At 56.9% G+C, this 22,232-nt stretch overlaps 1 protein-coding gene across 2 annotated transcripts; it reads right to left on the bottom strand.

Moving 5' to 3' along the window:
- Nucleotides 1–4,574: 4,574 nt before the first annotated feature.
- On the bottom strand, nucleotides 4,575–15,950 carry ddit3 (DNA-damage-inducible transcript 3). Of its 2 annotated transcripts, XM_060822886.1 has the most exons (4): nucleotides 15,720–15,950; nucleotides 12,823–12,867; nucleotides 8,201–8,553; nucleotides 4,575–7,031 (listed from the first exon to the last, which is right to left on the bottom strand). In XM_060822886.1, exons 2-4 carry the CDS (start codon nucleotides 12,827–12,829, stop codon nucleotides 6,654–6,656), a joined length of 738 nt encoding a protein of 245 aa, XP_060678869.1. In that variant the 5' UTR covers nucleotides 12,830–12,867; nucleotides 15,720–15,950; the 3' UTR covers nucleotides 4,575–6,653. The 2 variants fall into 2 exon arrangements, with proteins under 2 accessions (XP_060678869.1, XP_060678870.1); XM_060822887.1 differs by lacking the exon at nucleotides 12,823–12,867.
- Nucleotides 15,951–22,232: the final 6,282 nt, after the last annotated feature.

Below are 22,232 nucleotides of genomic sequence, written 5' to 3'. Positions count from 1 at the left end.
CTCTGTCTCTCTCTCTGTCTCTCTCTCTGTCTCTCTCTCTGTCTCTCTCTGTCTCTCTCTCTGTGTCTCTTTCTGCCTCTGAGTCTCTCTCTTTCTGTCTCTCTCTTTCTGTGTGTGTGTGTCTCTCTCTCTCTCTCTCTCTCTGTGTCTCTCTATCTCTGTGTGTCTGTGTCTCTCTGTCTCTCTCTGTCTCTGTCTCTCTCTCTCTCTCTCTCTGGAGCCACAGGATTGATATGGGGCTGGGTCCCAGTTCAGTTTCTGCTCAATGGGAACCCCCAGGATGTTGATAGTGGGGGTGAAGGGGGATTCAGTGACGGTAACGCCATTGAACGTCAAGGGGGGGCGATGGTTAGATTCTCTCTCTCTCATTGGAGACGGTAACCCCCAGGATGTTGATAGTGGGGGGGGAAGGGGATTCAGTGATGGTAACACCATTGAACGTCAAGGGGGCGATGGTTAGATTCTCTCTCTCTCATTGGAGACGGTAACCCCCAGGATGTTGATAGTGGGGGTGAAGGGGGATTCAGTGACGGTAACGCCATTGAACGTCAAGGGGGCGATGGTTAGATTCTCTCTCTCTCATTGGAGACGGTAACCCCCAGGATGTTGATAGTGGGGGGGGAGGGGGATTCAGTGATGGTAACACCATTGAACGTCAAGGGGGCGATGGTTAGATTCTCTCTCTCTCTCGTTGGAGACGGTAACCCCCAGGATGTTGATAGTGGGGGGGGAGGGGGATTCAGTGACGGTAACGCCATTGAACGTCAAGGGGGCGATGGTTAGATTCTCTCTCTATCTCTCTCTCTCTCTCTCTCTCTCTCTCTCTCTCTCTCTCTCTCTCTCTCTCTCTCATTGGAGATGGTAACCCCCAGGATGTTGATAGTGGGGGGGAAGGGGTAGGCCGAAACCCCCAGGATGTTGATAATTAGGGGCAGTGGTGCTCTCCCCCCCCCCCCCCCCCCCCCCCCCCAACATCTGCTATCCCTCGTCCTTCGGGGGTATTTCGGTGGGTGTGGTGTGGTAAGACATGGAGGGGTTGGGAAGGTGGCGTCAGTCGGTGAGTGGCAGCATCGCGTCCTGTGGGCGCTACACGCCCCGCTGTTCCGAGAGCGGACCGGGGTCCTTCCGCGTCATGTCGAGACGCACGCTTTTCGGTCCCGGAGCCATCGTGTGAAGGCCTGAGCTTCGTGGGTTGGTGGGAGGGGGGGGAGGTGGCGCGGGGTGGTGGTGGTGTTGGCCCCCAGGCAGCTGAAACCACTGCCAATCCCTCCCGGCGCGATGGGAACCCGGTGGGTATTGGGAGTCGTTCCTCCAGCCTTCCACACCATCGCCCCTTCCATTGTCCAACTCAGTCCCCAAATAGTGAGTTTTGAGAAGATCTGGAGCTCAGGTTGAGGTTCTGGATGTAGGTTTTGCTCGCTGAGCTGGAAGGTTCGTTTCCAGACGTTTCGTCACCATCATCAGTGAGCCTCCGGATGAAGCACTGGTGGTGTAGCCCACTTTCTGTTTACGCGTTTGAGAAAAAAAACAGGAAATGACATCACCATAGAAAATGATGTCACCACAGGTGTTGACAACACCAACCCCAAGAAACTCAAACACGTAAACAGAAAGTGGGCTACACCACCAGTGCTTCATCCGGAGGCTCACTGATGATGGTGACGAAACGTCTGGAAACGAACCTTCCAGCTCAGCGAGCAAGCCTACATCCAGAATATAGATTACTTACTGTGCGGAAACAGGCCCTTCGCCCCAACAGGTGCACACACCACCCCATTCCCCTACATTTACCCCCTTCACCTAACACTATGGGCAATTTAGCACGGCCAATCCCACCCTAACCTGCACATCCCTGGGCACTCCGGGGACAATTTAGCACGGCCAATCCCACCCTAACCTGCACATCCCTGGGCACTATGGGCAATTTAGCACGGCCAATCCCACCCTAACCTGCACATCCCTGGGCATCATGGGGACAATTGAGCACTGGAGAGGATGCAGAGGAGGTGCTTGAGGTTGGTTCCAGAGTTGAGGGGGTTGGCTTATGTAGAGTGACTGAGTAGACTTGGCTTATATTAATTGGAATTCAGAACAGAGGCGGGGAAGAGGGCATACTCTCAAGATTAGAGGGAGCAGGTTTACGATTGAACTGAGCAGGAACTCCTTCACCCTGAGGGTTGTGACTCTCTGGGGTATTCCCTGCCCAGGGAAGTAGTAAATGTTTTTTTAGTGCTAACGTCGACATTGTTTTAACAAGGGAGGGGTGTGGTGAGCGGTCGGGGTAACAGGAGCCGAGTCGACAAACCAATCGGCCGCGATCTTACTGAACGGGCTGGCAGACTTGAGGGGCCGAACGGCCTGTTCCTGCTCCTCGTTTCCCCCTCCCCGCCACCTCATCCCACAACCCAACCTTCCAACTCGGGACCCTCGCCATCCCCCACCCCGTTGACCTTCCCATCGATCCGCTCCACCCTCCTCTCTGACCTATCACCTTCTCCACCCGACACCTTGATCGCATTCCTAGCTACCTTCGCCGCCCCCCCCCCCACAGCCCCAACACATCCCCCCCCACATCCCATTTGATCTCTCAGACCCCTCGGGCCCACATCACGCCGGGGGGTACCGCCTGACCCCCTCCTGCTGGTGCTCTTCCAGCGACACGCGCCCCTTCCAACGTTACTGCACAAGATGGCCGCCCCACCAACATCCTGGACAACGTCAACGTGACGTCCCCATGCTCCCTGAGACCCCCTCAAATCGAGAGCATACAGACACAGGGATCGAGAGCGCGGCGATCTAGGATCCCAGTCAGAGGAGACTGAAGGCCTCAGAGTCACTTTCGCTGATCAGAGTTTTATTTCGGGGGGAAAAACAGATACAAAATAAGTCGACCCCGCGCAGCGGCTGGGAAGCAGAAAGCGATAGTCGCGTTCGGTCCAACAAGCGAGCGCCGTCCAAACGAGAACGCAGAGGTCTAACGCGATTTAGCTCGGAGCTTAATGGAGGGAGGATGGGGACCCCCCCCAGTGGGTTCAATCCCCACCCCTTCCCTGTACCACAGGGTGGAACGAGGTGGGGCGTGTTCCAAAGGTGCTCTCTCAGTGGGAGAGCGTCTGCAGTGCGTCTCATAGATGGTACACGCTGCTGCGCCTCTGTGTCGGGGGAGGTGTTGGAAGGAGGGGGGGTTCTCGAAAGTGGGGAGGGGGTCGCTCTGTTCCCCGGCTCCCCCAGACGGTGGGGAGCTTCTCAGGTGTTGTCGGAGCGCCCCCACCCCCTCTATCCAGGGAGTGTTCCCTCACCCTCCTGACTCGTGCCTTGTCGAGGGTGGGTCAGGCTTCGGGGGGATGGAGGGAGGGAGGGAGTGAGGAGGAGAGTTACTCGCTGCAGGATTCCCGGCCTCTGACCTGCTCCTGGAGCCACAGGATTGATATGGGGCTGGGTCCCAGTTCAGTTTCTGCTCAATGGGAACCCCCAGGATGTTGATAGTGGGGGGGGAAGGGGGATTCAGTGACGGTAACGCCATTGAACGTCAAGGCTGCGATGGTTAGATTCTCTCTCTCTCGTTGGAGACGGTAACCCCCAGGATGTTGATAGTGGGGGGGGAAGGGGGATTCAGTGACGGTAACGCCATTGAACGTCAAGGCTGCGATGGTTAGATTCTCTCTCTATCGTTGGAGACGGTAACCCCCAGGATGTTGATAGTGGGGGAAGGGAGATTCAGTGATGATAACACCATTGAACGTCAAGGGGGCGATGGTTAGATTCTCTCTCTCTCTCGTTGGAGACGGTAACCCCCAGGATGGCGATACTTGACTTATTACTGTCACAAAGACCTAGGTACAGTGAAAAGCTTGGTTCTGCGTGAAGTATAGACAGCTCATAAACCCACAAAGATCACAGAGTGACGGATACAACATCGCGGCTGCACAGGGACACACAAGAAGCAAGATCAACGTTCGATTTGAAATCTGAGAGGTTCCGTCCCGGCCGTCGGATAACGGCGGGGAAGAAGACGCTGTTTCTGAGGACGCCGGTCCGTGCGTTTGAGCGGTCGTATCCTCCGCCTGACAGAAGGGATTGGAAGAGTTTATGACCGGGCTGGGAGATGTCTTGGACGACATAGGCTGCCTGTGTTCCACTCCAGTCTGGGCTGTGCACACGACCTTCTGGAGTTTTTCCTGCTGTCCTGGGCAGAGCAGTTGCTGTACCAGGGAGGTACACCACCCGGACAGTACCCTCTTCGATGGCGTTCCTGCAGATGTTGGCGAGGGTTCTTGCGGACAGGCTGGATGTCCTGAGCTGCCCCAGAGGGGAGGAAGAACCGGAGGTGGTGTTGTGCATTATGGCCCGTAGCTGTCCAGATGGGTGATCCCAGGACAGATTGTCGGTGATTGTCACTCCCCGGAACTTGACGCCGTCCGCCACAGTTTGGTGGAGACGGATAGAGATGTGCCCCTTTGCATTACTTCCCCAAACCAATCACTGATTCTTCAGAGACTGGGGATTCAGTGACGGTAACGCCATTGAACGTCAAGGGGGCGATGGTTAGATTCTCTCTCTCTCTCTCGTTGGAGACGGTAACCCCCAGGATGTTGATAGTGGGGGAAGGGGGATTCAGTGACGGTAACGCCATTGAACGTCAAGGGGGCGATGGTTAGATTCTCTCTCTCTCTCTCTCTCTCATTGGAGACGGTAACCCCCAGGATGTTGATAGTGGGGGAAGGGGGATTCAGTGACGGTAACGCCATTGAACGTCAAGGGGGCGATGGTTAGATTCTCTCTCTCTCTCTCTCTCATTGGAGACGGTAACCCCCAGGATGTTGATAGTGGGGGAAGGGGGATTCAGTGACGGTAACGCCATTGAACGTCAAGGGGGCGATGGTTAGATTCTCTCTCTCTCTCTCTCTCATTGGAGACGGTAACCCCCAGGATGTGGATAGTGGGGGGAGGGGGATTCAGTGACGGTAACGCCATTGAACGTCAAGGGGGCGATGGTTAGATTCTCTCTCTCTCTCTCTCTCATTGGAGACGGTAACCCCCAGGATGTTGATAGTGGGGGAAGGGGGATTCAGTGACGGTAACGCCATTGAATGTCAAGGGGGCGATGGTTAGATTCTCTCTCTCTCTCTCTCATTGGAGACGGTAACCCCCAGGATGTTGATAGTGGGGGGAGGGGGATTCAGTGACGGTAACGCCATTGAACGTCAAGGGGGCGATGGTTAGATTCTCTCTCTCTCTCTCTCATTGGAGACGGTAACCCCCAGGATGTTGATAGTGGGGGAAGGGGGATTCAGTGACGGTAACGCCATTGAACGTCAAGGGGGCGATGGTTAGATTCTCTCTCTCTCTCTCTCTCTCATTGGAGACGGTAACCCCCAGGATGTTGATAGTGGGGGAAGGGGGATTCAGTGACGGTAACGCCATTGAACGTCAAGGGGGCGATGGTTAGATTCTCTCTCTCTCTCTCTCTCATTGGAGACGGTAACCCCCAGGATGTTGATAGTGGGGGGAGGGGGATTCAGTGACGGTAACGCCATTGAACGTCAAGGGGGCGATGGTTAGATTCTCTCTCTCTCTCTCTCTCGTTGGAGACGGTAACCCCCAGGATGTTGATAGTGGGGGAAGGGGGATTCAGTGACGGTAACGCCATTGAACGTCAAGGGGGCGATGGTTAGATTCTCTCTCTCTCTCTCTCATTGGAGACGGTAACCCCCAGGATGTTGATAGTGGGGGAGGGGGATTCAGTGACGGTAACGCCATTGAACGTCAAGGGGGCGATGGTTAGATTCTCTCTCTCTCTCTCTCTCGTTGGAGACGGTAACCCCCAGGATGTTGATAGTGGGGGAAGGGGGATTCAGTGACGGTAACGCCATTGAACGTCAAGGGGGCGATGGTTAGATTCTCTCTCTCTCTCTCTCATTGGAGACGGTAACCCCCAGGATGTTGATAGTGGGGGCAGGGGGATTCAGTGACGGTAACGCCATTGAACGTCAAGGGGGCGATGGTTAGATTCTCTCTCTCTCTCTCTCGTTGGAGACGGTAACCCCCAGGATGTTGATAGTGGGGGGAAGGGGGATTCAGTGACGGTAACGCCATTGAACATCAAGGGGGCGATGGTTAGATTCTCTCTCTCTCTCTCTCGTTGGAGACGGTAACCCCCAGGATGTTGATAGTGGGGGGAAGGGGGATTCAGTGACGGTAACGCCATTGAACGTCAAGGGGGCGATGGTTAGATTCTCTCTCTCTCTCTCTCGTTGGAGACGGTAACCCCCAGGATGTTGATAGTGGGGGGGGAGGGGGATTCAGTGACGGTAACACCATTGAACGTCAAGGGGGCGATGGTTAGATTCTCTCTCTCTCTCGTTGGAGACGGTAACCCCTTGCAGAGACGTCCTGGTCCCTGAGTTGAGTGACCTCTGCCAACCATCTTGCCGAAGGCCCAGTTGGGACTCTCTGACTCGATCCAAATGGGGAGGGGGCAGGTGCTACTCTTCAAGGTTGGGAGGGGATGGTGAGCAGAGATCTGGTGGTGCATTGATGTAGCGCCCTTTCCCTGTCCCAGGAAGTTCTTGGGTTCTTGATTCTCCCCTCGTCTGAGGGAGGTGAACGGGTAGACCCCCACCCACCCCAGGGGGAGGGCATTGGGAATCCGCTCAGTGGGTATCGACCACCCTCTCGATCAGCCTCCGCCTGGCTTCCTGAACTTCTCTCGCCAACTCCTCGATCCGACGCCGAAGGGCCTCGTTCTCCCGCGTCAGCTCCTCCACCAGCCGCTCAGCGGCGCCCCCGGTGGGCTCCTTCCAGCAGGATGGGCAGCGGCCCCCCTCCCTCACCGCCCTCCTCCCCCTGGTCCTGGCCCCGCGCCCAGGCGGGGAGCAGGGGGGAGGGGTGGATGACGACGACGGCGCCGCCGGCCCCGGGAGATCGGAGCGACGTGGCGGGGGCTGGGTGAGGAGGGGGTGTTCCTCACGGGTTCCCCCAGGGTTGGGGGAGGGTAATCGGTCCCCAGGCCCGGGAGGCGAGGGCTCGAGCTGTGGGGTGGGGAGGGGGAACAGGTAAGAGAACGGGACAGGGTTTTAGACTGACGGCAGAGAGAGAGAGAAGGAGGGAATGGGATAGAGAGGGAGGGAGAGAGGGAATGGGATAGAGAGAGGAAAGGAGGGAATGGGGTACAGAGCGAGGGAATGGGATAGAGAGAGAGGGAGGGAGGGAATGGGATACAGAGGGAGGGAGAGAGGGAATGGGATACAGAGAGAGGGAATGGGATAGAGAGGGAGGGAGGGAATGGGATAGAGAGGGAGGGAGGGAATGGGATAGAGAGGGAGGGAGGGAATGGGATAGAGAGGAAGGGAGGATGGGAATGGGATAGAGATGGAGGGAGGGAATGGGATAGAGAGGAAGGGAGGATGGGAATGGGATAGAGAGGGAGGGAGGGAATGGGATAGAGAGGGAGGGAGGGAATGGGATAGAGAGGAAGGGAGGATGGGAATGGGATAGAGATGGAGGGAGGGAATGGGATAGAGAGGAAGGGAGGATGGGAATGGGATAGAGAGGGAGAGAGAGAATGGGATAGAGAGGAAGGGAGGATGGGAATGGGATAGAGAGGGAGGGAGGGAATGGGATAGAGAGGGAGGGAATGGGATAGAGAGGAAGGGAGGGAATAGGATAGAGAGGGAGGGAGGGAATGGGATAGAGAGGAAGGGAGGATGGGAATGGGATAGACAGAGAGAGAGGGAGGGAATGGGATAGAGAGAGGGAGAGGGAGAGAATGGGATAGGGAGGGAGAGGGAATGGGATAGAGAGAGGGAGAGCGGAAATGGGATAGAGAGGGAGAGGGATGGGTTGGTGTGGGGGGTGGGGTGGGGGTAGGGGTGGGGTGGGTGTGGGGTGGGGGTGGGGGGTGGGGTGGGGGTTGGGGTGGGTGTGGGGGGTGGGGCTGGGGTGGGGGCTGGGTGTGGGGTGGGGGTGGGGCTGGAGGTGGGGTGGGTGTGGGGGGTGGGTGTGGGGGGTGGGGCGGGGGTGGGTTGGGGGTGGGGGTGGGGGTGGGGCTGGAGGTGGGGTGGGTGTGGAGGTGGGGTGGGTGTGGGGGGGTGGGGTGGGGCTGGAGGTGGGGTGGGGCGGGGGGTGGGGTGGGTTTGGGGGGTGGTGGGTGGGGTGGGGCTGGGGGTGGGGTGGGGGTGGGGGTGGGTGTGTCCCTTACCTGTGTGGTGTTCCGGGGGGACGTCCCGTGGTTGGCACCGTGTTGCGGTCTCCCTGTGACAGGCGCCGGGTACAGGATACTCTCGAGGTCCTCCAGCAGCAGCTGGTTCAGACGCTGCGCGTCGTCCCCTGGGGGTGGGGGCGGACACAGGACGCTGTCCACATCGTCAACCCACAGCTCCTTCAGCCTCCTGCCCCCACCCTCGGGGGGCTCCGCGGCCGGTGAGGGGCACAAGACACTCTCCAAATCCTCCAGCCACGCCTCCAACTCCTGCCCCGACAGCGGGACAGCAGCGGCCGGGAACGGGCTGAACGTGCTCCAGTCAGCCATCAACTCGCGGCTCCCCTGGTGGGCTGCAAGGGAACGGAGGCAGATGTCAGGCAGTGACACAGAACACAGTCTCTCACTGTGTGTCTCACAGACACACACTCACACAACACACACACACAACACACGCACACAACACACACACACACACTCACACAACACACACACAACACACGCACACAACACACGCACACACACACACACACAGACACACACAACACAGTCACTCAGTCTCTCACTCACACACAGCACAGTCTCTCACTCACAGCACAGTCTCTTACTCACTCACAGTCTCTCACTCACACACAACACAGTCTCTCACTCACTCACAGCACAGTCTCTCACTCACACACAGCACAGTCTCTCACTCACACACAGCACAGTCTCTCACTCACACACAGCACAGTCTCTCACTCACAGTCTCTCACTCACACACAGCACAGTCTCTCACTCACTCACAGTCTCTCACACACACACAGCACAGTCTCTCACTCACACACAGCACAGTCTCTCACTCACACACAGCACAGTCTCTCACTCACACACAACACAGTCACTCAGTCTCTCACTCACACACAGCACAGTCTCTCACTCACAGCACAGTCTCTTACTCACACACAACACAGTCTCTCACTCACTCAGTCTCTCACTCACACACAGCACAGTCTCTCACTCACACACAGCACAGTCTCTCACTCACAGTCTCTCACTCACACACAGCACAGTCTCTCACTCACTCACAGTCTCTCACACACACACAGCACAGTCTCTCACTCACACACAGCACAGTCTCTCACTCACACACAGCACAGTCTCTCACTCACACACAACACAGTCACTCAGTCTCTCACTCACACACAGCACAGTCTCTCACTCACAGCACAGTCTCTTACTCACTCACAGTCTCTCACTCACACACAACACAGTCTCTCACTCACACACAACACAGTCTCTCACTCACTCAGTCTCTCACTCACTCACAGCACAGTCTCTCACTCACACACAGCACAGTCTCTCACTCACTCACAGTCTCTCACTCACACACAGCACAGTCTCTCACTCACAGTCTCTCACACACACACAGCACAGTCTCTCACTCACACACAGCACAGTCTCTCACTCACACACAGCACAGTCTCTCACTCACACACAACACAGTCTCTCACTCACTCAGTCTCTCACTCACTCACAGCACAGTCTCTCACTCACACACAGCACAGTCTCTCACTCACACACAGCACAGTCTCTCACTCACTCACAGTCTCTCACTCACACAGCACAGTCTCTCACTCACTCACAGTCTCTCACACACACACAGCACAGTCTCTCACTCACTCACAGCACAGTCTCTCACTCACTCACAGTCTCTCACTCACACACAGCACAGTCTCTCACTCACTCACAGTCTCTCACACACACAGCACAGTCTCTCACTCACTCACAGCAGTCTCTCACTCACTCACACACAGTCTCTCACTCACACAGCACAGTCACTCACACACAGCACAGTCTCTCACTCACACAGCACAGTCTCTCACTCACTCACAGTCTCTCACTCACACAGCACAGTCTCTCACTCACTCACAGTCTCTCACACACACACAGCACAGTCTCTCACTCACTCACAGCACAGTCTCTCACTCACTCACAGTCTCTCACTCACACACAGCACAGTCTCTCACTCACTCACAGTCTCTCACACACACAGCACAGTCTCTCACTCACTCACAGCAGTCTCTCACTCACTCACACACAGTCTCTCACTCACACAGCACAGTCACTCACACACAGCACAGTCTCTCACTCACACAGCACAGTCTCTCACTCACACACAGCACAGTCTCTCACTCACACACAGCACAGTCTCTCACTCACACAGCACAGTCTCTCACTCACACAGCACAGTCTCTCACTCACACACAGCACAGTCTCTCACTCACACAGCACAGTCTCTCACTCACACAGCACAGTCTCTCACACACAGCACAGTCTCTCACTCACACACAGCACAGTCTCTCACTCACTCACAGTCTCTCACACACAGCACAGTCTCTCACTCAGACACAACAGTCAGACACACAACAGTCTCTCACATGCACAACACAGACACACACACACAACACAGTCTGTCTAACACACAACAGTCTCTCAAACACTCACACAACACAATCTCTCTCACACAACCCAGTCTCACACTGGCACAGACACGTACACACGGATAACACAGTCTCACACAGTCAGGCAGAGAGGACGAACACAATCTCACTCCCTGTCACACACACACACACACACAGGTGTAGAACCAGAACAGTCTGTCAGTTAGGAAGAGAGAGAGAGAACACATTCTCATTCATTCACACAAAAATGTCAGGGAGAGAAACAGCACAGTCCGACTCACAGTCAGAGGGAGAGATAGAACTCAATCTCACACAGAATCAGGCTGAGAAATGGGACACAGCTTTCCTCTCTCTCTCACACACACACAGACACACACACACAGACACACACACAACACACACACACACACACAGACACACACACAACACACTCACACACACACACAGAGTCAGGCAGATAGACAGAACACAGAGTCAGGCAAGTGGCGAGAGAGAGACAGAACGTGTGGACACTGTCAGGCGATTGATGTTAAAGGCGTACACCCGCACACAGGGTTAAACACAATCTGACACAGCAGCAAACAGAGGATGGTGTCAAGGACAGGGGGAGGGACACAGACGCCAGCCGTCAAACACACACAGGGGTGGGTCGGTGTGTCCAGTTGGGGGGGTTGAGGGACATGCGGTGATGCTCTGAGTTAGAGCAGAGCCTGGTTCGAACCCCAGCGTGTTTACATCAGACGCACTGGACTGGGGTTAGATACACGGCAGCTGTTGTTTACAGACCCACCTCCCCCTACACTCGGATTTAATCGTGATTGACCAGATTAATCCCCTCGCTGGGCAGCCGCGGGGGAGACAGGACACAGCCTGTGGAAGTGGGGGGGGGGGGGAGCTGTGGGGGAATTCGAACCCTCTGTCGCGGGGAACGAGACGGTCAACATCTGAACAGCTCCCACCTCCAACCCTGTTATTCCCAACTCCCCCACCATCCCTGTCCCCTCCCTCCCGATCTGCATCACCCCCTCCTAACCCCCCTACACCCCCTCCAGCCCCCTACACCCCCTCCCTATCTCTGTGTGTGTCACCCCCTCCAGCCCCCTACACCCCCTCCCTATCTCTGTGTGTGTCACCCCCTCCAGCCCCCTACATCCCCTCCCTATCTCTGTGTGTGTCACCCCCTCCAGCCCCCTACATCCCCTCCCTATCTCTGTGTGCGTCACCCCCTCCAGCCCCCCACACCCCCTCCCTATCTCTGTGTGCGTCACCCCCTCCAGCCCCCTACACCCCCTCCCTATCTCTGTGTGTGTCACCCCCTCCAGCCCCCCACACCCCCTCCCTATCTCTGTGTGTGTCACACCCCCTCCAGCCCCCCACACCCCCTCCCTATCTCTGTGTGTGTCACCCCCTCCAGCCCCCTACACCCCCTCCCTATCTCTGTGTGTGTCACCCCCTCCAGCCCCCCACACCCCCTCCCTATCTCTGTGTGTGTCACACCCCCTCCAGCCCCCCACACCCCCTCCCTATCTCTGTGTGTGTCACCCCCTCCAGCCCCCCTACACCCCCTCCCCCCGCCCCTGCGTTTAATCGTGGAGATTAAAAGGAACAGGCCAGGATCTCATTGAAACGATGAGGCGAAAGAAGAGGCCGTTCGGCCCCTCTGCACTGGGTTCTGATTCAGCCACCCTCACCACCCCCCCCCACCCCACCCCCCGGAGAGAGAGAAGCGATCCCTCCCACGTCGCTCTGAGATGACACCATCAGGTCGTCGACTCTCCCAGACGCGGTGGTGAGGGGGAGGAGGGACCCTCTCCCCATCACGTCTCCTGCACCCCTACCCCCTCGTGAATCTGGTAGGTCCGAACCCCCCGACGTGTCCAGTCCCCTGACCTACCCAACCCGCCCCCCTCCCTCATCGGACATTCCCTCCATTCCCCGGGAGCAGCCCGAGGGAACCCTCTCCGGGCTATCTCTGCTTGGATACGGGGCCCCTGATGTTCACGGGCTCCCAGCTGGACTCTGACTCAGCGCCTTGTACAGCTTTAGTGAAACCCCTCCTGACTCTTCCGCCCCCCCACCCTGGGGATAAAGGCCAGTGGACCCCACCCGCTTTTCATGATGTGGGTGGCAGGGGGGGTTTGGGGGAGCAGGGAGTCGGGAAGGGTCTCTCTCTCTTACCGTTCATCAGGTCTGGCAATGATTGGCGTTCCGTCGTCCGAAAACCTAACGGAAGGGCAAAGGTCAGCTTTGCCGGTCAGGAAGAAACCTCCACACCTCCCCCTCCCCCAGCGGCATCCTTCCCTACGCCTCCCCAACCCCCCATCCCACACCCTATCTCTGTGTGTGTCACCCCCACACCCCCTCCCTATCTCTGTGTGTGTCACCCCCTACACCCCCTCCCTATCTCTGTGTGTGTCACCCCCTCCAACCCCCTACACCCCCTCCCTATCTCTGTGTGTGTCACCCCCTACACCCCCTCCCTATCTCTGTGTGTGTCACCCCCTCCAACCCCCTACACCCCCTCCCTATCTCTGTGTGTGTCACCCCCACACCCCCTCCCTATCTCTGTGTGTGTCACCCCTACACCCCCTCCCTATCTCTGTGTGTGTCACCCCCACACCCCCTCCCTATCTCTGTGTGTGTCACCCCCTCCAACCCCCTACACCCCCTCCCTATCTCTGTGTGTGTCACCCCCACACCCCCTCCCTATCTCTGTGTGTGTCACCCCCTACACCCCCTCCCTATCCCTGTGTGTGTCACCCCCTCCAGCCCCCTACACCCCCTCCCTATCTCTGTGTGTGTCACCCCCCCTACACCCCCTCCCTATCTCTGTGTGTGTCACCCCCTCCAGCCCCCTACACCCCCTCCCTATCTCTGTGTGTGTCACCTCCCTACACCCCCTCCCTATCTCTGTGTGTGTCACCCCCTCCAGCCCCCTACACCCCCTCCCTATCTCTGTGTGTGTCACCCCCTCCACACCCTCCACCCCCTCCCTATCTCTGTGTGTGTCACCCCCCTCCAGCCCCCTACACCCCCTCCCTATCTCTGTGTGTGTCACCCCCTCCAGCCCCCTACACCCCCTCCCTATCTGTGTGTGTGTCACCCCCTCCAGCCCCCTAAACCCCCTCCCTATCTCTGTGTGTGTCACCCCCTCCAGCCCCCTACACCCCCTCCCTATCTCTGTGTGTGTCACCCCCCTCCAGTCCCTCTACACCCTCTCCCTACCTCTGTATGTGTCACCCCCTCCAGCCCCCTACACCCCCTCCCTATCTCTGTGTGTGTCACCCCCCTCCAGTCCCCCTACACCCCCTCCCTATCTCTGTGTGTATCACCCCCCTCCAGTCCCCCTACACCCCCTCCCTATCTCTGTGTGTGTCACCCCCCTCCAGTCCCCCTACACCCCCTCCCTATCAGAGACACAGCACCATCAGGGGAGGTACTTTTTAGGATTTCCAACACCCCCCCACCCAAAGAATATCACTCCCGAGTCCCTCCCACTCCGTTGCCCCTGGGTGGAGGGTGGGGGGGATGTGACAGGAGGGTCCTGTCAGTGGGAGAGGGTACACTCTGCGTAGGAGGTGGGGGGGGGTGGGGGGATGTTGGAGTTCAGCACAGCATTCCTAATGAGCCCAGCTACCGGCGAGGGGAGGGAGGGGTTGACGATGGAGAGGAGGGGGTGGGGGGGGGATGCTGGGGGTAGTGAGCTGCTCCGTCTCCAGCCTGCCCCCTCCCAGAGATGTCGTGTTTCCCCGTGAATGCTTCCCTTTATTGGTCAGAGTATTGAGTACAGGAGTTGGGAGGGTCACGTTGCGGCTGTACAGGACATTGGGTTAGGGGGCCCCTGTTGGAATATTGTGTTCAATCCCGGTCTCCCTGCTACAGGAAGGATGTTGTGGGAGGGTTCGGAAAAGATGGACAAGGATGTTGGAGGGTTTGAGCTACAGGGAGAGGCTGGACAGGCTGGGGCTGTTTTCCCTGGAGCGTCGGAGGCTGAGGGGGTGACCTTATAGAGGTTTATAACATCACGAGGGTGGGGGGTAAATAGACAAGGTCTTTTCCCCCCTGGGGTGGGGGAGTCCAGAACTAGAGGGGGGTAGGTTTAAGGTGAGAGGGGGGAAAGGGACCCGAGAGGCAACTTTTTCCCCCCCAGAGGGTGGTGCGTGTGTGGGAGGAGCTGCCAGAGGAAGTGGGTGGGGGCTGGTACAATGACAGCATTTAAAAGGTGGATGGGGGGACAGGAACAGGAAGGGTTTAGAGGGAGATGGGGCCGAGTGCTGGGGGAATGGGGACTGGGTTAGGTTAGGGATATCTGGGCCAGCACGGACGGGAGGGGCCGAAGGGCCTGTTTCCGTGCCGTGCGTGTCTGCTTGTTGGAGCCGCGCCCCTTTCGGGACCAGGAAATTGGGAGGGTGGGAGGAGACTGGAGGGGTTTGGGGAGGGGGTGGGTTTGGAGGAGGCGAAACCTCTTCACGTTGCGCCTCCCACCCACCCCCCACCCCCCCCTCCCAAAAAACCCCTCCTCAGGCTGACACCTTGGGGAGGATAGACCCCTTCCAGCTCTTTCCCCCCCCCTCCCCCCTAACCACAACCCCACCCCGTACGGTGGAGGGTGGGGGGGGGGGGCGATGCCAGAGAGACGGCAATGTCAAGTCTGGGGTGGGGTCAAACACCCAGGCTTTTGAAGGTCTGGGGAGGTGGGGCGAGGGGGTGGGTCTGGGGGGTAACATTTCCCATTGATCTAGCCCCCACCCACAGTGTCCTCCAAACCCACTCCCCCCACAAATCCCTGCTCGCGTTTCGAGGCGCCCCCTAGAATTTAGCGAGGGGCCGAATGGTGGGGGGAATCGGGACCGGGAAAGACAAGGGTGTGGGGGGGGGGGGGAGACGAGGGGTGGGGGGAAGAGGGAGGGGGTTTAAACCCCCACGAGGTGGAGGGAGGGGAAGGGAAGGAGCCAAAATTCACGCCAGGACTGGTCAGAGAGCTAAGGGCAGGGGTGAGAGGTCGGAGGGGCTAGGGAGGGTGATTGAGGTCGCGGGGTGGGGGCTGTGCGGGGAGGAAGGGGTTTTTTATTTACCTGGGGGTCGCGTCGGGGCCGGTGATGGGTCAGCAGCGAGTGTCTGGTCAGGGGCAGGGATCTCATGGTGAGCATTGTCAGCGATTCGGCGTCCAGTCTGCGAGTGAGGGGGAACGGCGGCGTGTCCCTGCCTCGGGTAATTCCGATCCAGGGAGCAGGGAGGGGCGCAGAGGGAGTGAGTCACAGCACCAACCCCCGCCCCCCCCCCCCCCACACACACACACACACAGACGCAGAGACGGAGGGGAGGGGGAGCCGGGCACCTGAACGTGACGCAGGCTGCATGATGCAATGTCAGAGAAATTCACGTTAACCCCTTCCCGGCACACACACTCACACACTCACACTCACTCACACACACACACACTCTCACACACACACACTCACACACACACACACACTCACACACACACTCACACACACTCACACACACACACTCACACACACACACACACACTCACACACACACACACACTCACACTCACACACACACCGCTCCCCCCTCACACACTCACACACACACACACACACTCACACACACACACACACACTCACCCCGCTCCCCCCCTCACACACACACACACACACTCTCACACACACACCCCGCTCCCCCCTCACACTCACACACACACCCCGCTCCCCCCTCACACACACACTCACACACACACACACACATACACACACCCCGCTCCCCCCCCACACACACACACTCTCACACACACATACACACACCCCGCTCCCCCCTCACACACACACACACACCCTGCTACCCCCACACACACACACACCCCGCTCCCCCCCCCACACACACACACCCCGCACCCTCCCTCACACACACACACACCCCGCTCCCCCCTCACACACACACACACACACCCCGCTCCCCCCTCACACACACACACACTCCCCGCTCCCCCCTCACACACACACACTCACACATACACGACTCCACACCGTCAGACGTTAACCCCCTCCCCACCCCACACCCCCAGACGTTAACCCCCTCCCTCCCCCACACCCCCAGACGTTATCCCCCTCCCCTTCCCCACACCCTCAGACGTTAACCCCCTCTCTACCCCACACCCTCAGACGTTAACCCCTCCCCTCCCTCAGACGTTAACCCCTCCCCTCCCCCATACCCCCAGACGTTAACCCCTCCCCTCCCCCACACCCTCAGACGTTAACCCCCTCCCTCCCCCACACCCTCAGACGTTAACCCCTTCCCTCCCCCACACCCTCAGACGTTAACCCCCTCCCCTCCCCCACACCCTCAGACGTTAACCCCCTCCCCTCCCCCACACCCTCAGACATTAACCCCCTCCCTCCCCCACATCCTCAGACGTTAACCCCCTCCCCACCCCACACCCTCAGACGTTAACCCCCTCCCCCACACCCTCAGACATTAACCCCCTCCCTCCCCATACCCCCAGACGTTAACCCCCTCCCTCCCCCACACCCTCAGACGTTAACCCCCTCCCCTCCCCAACACCCCCAGACGTTAACCCCCTCCCCTCCCCAACACCCTCAGATGTTAACCCCCAGATGTTAACCCCCTCTCTAACCCTCGCACTGAAACATTATCATTTGTTGTTGGCACATCAGTTGCTGTTGTAGTCAGGATTCGGAGAGGCCGGTGTTGGACTGGGGTGTACACGGTTAAAAACCACACCACACCAGGTTACAGTCCAGCAGGTTTAATTGGACGCACACTCGCTTTCGGAGCGACGCTCCTTCATCAGGAGGTTGTGGAGGGATCGATCGTCACAGAATTTACAGCAAAAATTCGCAGTGTGATGTAACTGAAATTATACATTGAATAATTGATTGCCTGTTAAGCCTTTCATCTGTTAGAAGACAGTGATAGTTCTACTCCTTTCATGTGTAAATCACAACACCCTTCCTTTTAAAGTTGTATTCCCGGGTTAGCTGCTAACGATGGGTGATAGCTGGACAATATGTTGAAGGTGTTAGCCCCCTCCCCTGGGTTCTCTGTCCTGATGTTTAGATTGACTCTAATCTAAAAAGTGGGATCGCGGAGTTTTACACAAACTCATGCAGTTTTTGAGCTCAGAGTTTTACAATGCGATTTTCCATTGTCCCCCCCATTCCCTGCCCCTTCCCAAGTGGTTTGGGATTTTCTATTGTCCCCCCACTCCCTGCCCCTTCCCAAGTAGTTTGGGATTATCCATTGTTCCCCCCCATTCCTGCCCTTCCCAATTGTTTGGGATTATCCATTGTCCCCACTACCTGCCCCTTCCCAAGTAGTTTGGGATTATCCATTGTCAACCCCATTCCCAAGTAGTTTGGGATTATCCATTGCTCCCCCCCCCCCCCATTCCTGTCCTTCCCAATTGTTTGGGATTATCCATTGTCCCCCCCATTCCTACCTCTTTCCAAGTAATTTGGGATTATCCATTGTCCCCACCACCTGCCCCTTCCCAAGTAGTTTGGAATTATCCATTGTTCCCCCCAATCCTGCCTGCCCCAAATGATTTGGGATTATCCATTGTCCCCCCATTCCTGCCCCTTCCCAAGTAGTTTGAGATTGTCCATTGTCCCCCCCCCCATTCCTGCCCCTTACCAAGTAGTTTGGGATTATCCATTGTCCCCCCCATTCCTGCCACTTCCCAAGTAGTTTGGATTATCCATTGTTCCCCCCCATTCCTGCCCTTCCCAATTGTTTGGGATTATCCATTGTCCCCCCCCCCCCCCCCCCCATTCCTACCTCTTTCCAAGTAGTTTGGGATTATCCATTGTCAACCACATTCCCAAGTAGTTTGGGATTATCCATTGTTAACCCCATTCCTGCCCCTTACCAAGTAGTTTGGGATTATCCATTGTTAACCCCATTCCTGCTCCTTCCCAAGTAGTTTGGGATTATCCATTGTTCCCCCCAATCCTGCCCCTTACCAAGTAGTTTGGGATTATCCATTGTTCCCCCCAATCCTGCCCCTTACCAAGTAGTTTGGGATTATCCATGGTTCCCCCCAATCCTGCCCCTTACCAAGTGGTTTGGGATTATCCATTGTTAACCCCATTCCTGCCCCTTCCCAAGTGGTTTGGGATTATCCATTATTCCACCATTCCTGCTCCTTCCCAAGTGGTTTGGGATTATCCATTGTCCCTCCATTCCTGCTCCTTCCCAAGTAGTCTGGGATTATCCATTGTTCCCCCCAATCCTGCCCCTTCCCAAATGGTTTGGGATTATCCATTATTCCAACTCCTTCCCAAGTAGTCTGGGATTATCCATTGTCCCCCCAATCCTGCCCCTTCCCAAATGGTTTGGGATTATCCATTGTCCCCACTTCCTGCCCTTTTCCATGTGGTTTGGGATTATCCATTGTCCCTTCACCCTGCCCCTTCCCAAGTAGCTTGGGATTATCCATTGTCCCCCCAATTCCTGCCACTTCCCAAGTAGTTTGGATTATCCATTGTTCCCCCCCATTCCTGCCCTTCCCAATTGTTTGGGATTATCCATTGTCCCCCTAATTCCTACCTCTTTCCAAGTAATTCGGGATTATCCATTGTCCCCACTACCTGCCCCTTCCCAAGTAGTTTGGGATTATCCATTGTTCCCCCCAATCCTGCCTGCCCCAAATGATTTGGGAGTATCCATTGTACCCCCACTCCCTGCCCCTTCCCAAGTAGCTTGGGATTATCCATTGTCCCCCCCCCCATTCCTGCCCTTTCCCAAGTAGTTTGGGATTATCCATTGAACCCCATTCCCTGTCCCTTCCCCAATTAGTTTGGGATTATCCATTGTCCCCACTCCCTGCCCCTTCCCAAGTAGATTGGGATTATCTATTGCCCCTTTCCCAAGTAGTTTGGGATTATCCATTGAACCCCATTCCTGTCCCTTTCCCAAGTAGTTTGGGATGGTGCATTGCCCTCCATGCCCTGCCCCTTTCCCAAGTAGTTTCCATACAGGCTGGAATAGCCTTGGGAGAATAGATCAGCCTTTACTGTCATGCGCATGTCAATGAGTCCAGCGAAAAGTTTGTAATGTCACCCCTTGGTACCATCTTAAGTACAGGGTAAGGACTAAAACCAACCCAGCTCCCTGCAGGATCTCTAGGATTTTACAGTTGTTATTCCCAGCAGAGTGTGCATGGACATACCTCAATGGTTAACCACTTCCGGGCATTACAGGGATCCAGAAAAGACTCTGCCTCTGTCCACACCCCCTAGATGAAGAGATTCCTCCTGCTCCAAACTAGCAGGAGCATCTAGAGAAGGACGACCAAGACACAGTGCTTTGATGCGCGCAAGAACCGTCTCAATGGCTGCTCTGGCCGGGGAGCACAGGACCTGCTTTCCCAGTTTTCCCTTCCATCCCTATCACCCGTTCTTTTTTTGGTTATTTCTCAGTCTGTGCAAAGGGGGGTTTAGAAGAGGGGAGAGGTTTGACGCGATGGATGACCCTTTTGTTTTCCCGACACTCCATATCAGTCCACGCCAACCCTCTGAAGAGCAACTTACCCAGACTCATTCCCATACCCTATTACTCGACATTTACCCCCGAGTAACGCACCTAACCTGCACATCCCTGGGCACTACGGGGACAATTTAGCACGGCCAATCCCACCCTAACCTGCACATCCCTGGGCACTACGGGGACAATTTAGCACGGCCAATCCCACCCTAACCTGCACATCCCTGGGCACTACGGGGACAATTTAGCACGGCCAATCCCACCCTAACCTGCACATCCCTGGGCACTACGGGGACAATTTAGCACGGCCAATCCCACCCAAACCTGCACATCCCTGGGCACTACGGGGACAATTTAGCACGGCCAATCCCACCCTAACCTGCACATCCCTGGGCACTACGGGGACAATTTAGCACGGCCAATCCCACCCTAACCTGCACATCCCTGGGCACTACGGGACAATTTAGCACGGCCAATCCCACCCTAACCTGCACATCCCTGGGCACTACGGGGACAATTTAGCACGGCCAATCCCACTCAAACCTGCACATCCCTGGGCACTACGGGGACAATTTAGCACAGCCAATCCCACCCTAACCTGTACATCCCTGGGCACTACGGGACAATTGAGCACGGCCAATCCACCCTAACCTGCACATCCCTGGGCACTACAGGGACAATTTAGCACGGCCAATCCCACCCTAACCTGCACATCCCTGGGCACTACGGGGCCAATTTAGCACGGCCAATCCCACCTTAACCTGCACATCCCTGGGCACTACGGGGACAATTTAGCACGGCCAATCCCACCCTAACCTGCACATCCCTGGGCACTACGGGGACAATTTAGCACGGCCAATCCCACTCAAACCTGCACATCCCTGGGCACTACGGGGACAATTTAGCACGGCCAATCTCACCCTAACCTGCACATCCCTGGGCACTACGGGACAATTTAGCACGGCCAATCCCACCCTAACCTGCACAACCCTGGGCACTACGGGGACAATTTAGCACGGCCAATCCCACCCTAACCTGCACATCCCTGGGCACTACGGGGACAATTTAGCACGGCCAATCCCACCCTAACCTGCACATCCCTGGGCACTACGGGGACAATTTAGCACGGCCAATCCCACCCTAACCTGCACATCCCTGGGCACTACGGGGACAATTTAGCACGGCCAATCCCACCCTAACCTGCACATCCCTGGGCACTACGGGACAATTTAGCACGGCCAATCCCACCCTAACCTGCACATCCCTGGGCACTACGGGGACAATTTAGCACGGTCAATCCCACCCTAACCTGCACATCCCTGGGCACTACAGGGACAATTTAGCACGGCCAATCCCACCCTAACCTGCACAACCCTGGGCACTACGGGGCCAATTTAGCACGGCCAATCCCACCCTAACCTGTACATCCCTGGGCACTACGGGGACAGTTCAGTGTCTGAGGGAGCGGTGAATAATGCTGCATGTTGTGTTATCGGCGGTGAGCACGTCCACTTCTGTCCACGGGATGGAGGGAAGGTCATTGACGATGCGTCCATGATTTCCCGTGTGCCACGGGATGGATATTCCGTTTGTCACACCCCCTGCTTGAGCAGCTCCTTACTTTAAGGACACGGACCTCGCGATTACTCCCCGACAAATCCCCTCTCCCCCAAACACAACACAACAGGCGTACAAACCCTGGAGGGAGAACAGTTTTCAAATAAAAAACACGAGTTAAAACGACCTCCGCTGAACTCCCTGCGTCTCGCAAGTCCCAGACACGTTCCCAGGCCTCCTCCCCTGGCGCTTGCTACTCCCAGGAGGAAGTGAGGACTGCAGACGGCGCGACACGGGAAAACGCAGCCGGTCAGGCAGCAGCCGAGGAGCAGGCGAGTCGATGTTTCGGGCATAAGTTTTCCCATCGTTCCTGCATGCTCCGTTCACGAGACTTTGTCCGACGTTGGGACACCTGCTTCCCCCCCCAAGTCTGAGCGGCACCGTCTGGTCCCAAGTGAGGAGGTACCCCAGGATGTTGATGGTGGGGGGTAGGGGGGATTCAGTGACGGTAACGCCATTGAACG

This window comes from Hemiscyllium ocellatum, unplaced genomic scaffold (genome assembly GCF_020745735.1).
Source record: "Hemiscyllium ocellatum isolate sHemOce1 unplaced genomic scaffold, sHemOce1.pat.X.cur. scaffold_2558_pat_ctg1, whole genome shotgun sequence".
Taxonomy (NCBI): domain Eukaryota; kingdom Metazoa; phylum Chordata; class Chondrichthyes; order Orectolobiformes; family Hemiscylliidae; genus Hemiscyllium; species Hemiscyllium ocellatum.
This window is presented reverse-complemented; position numbering and strand designations above follow the sequence as displayed.

Coding starts and splice junctions, on each gene's coding strand:
- ddit3 (XM_060822886.1), bottom strand. Junction 7,032..8,200: donor CCCCCCGGAACACCACACAG/GTAAGGGACACA, acceptor CCCACCCCACAG/CTCGAGCCCTCGCCTCCCGG.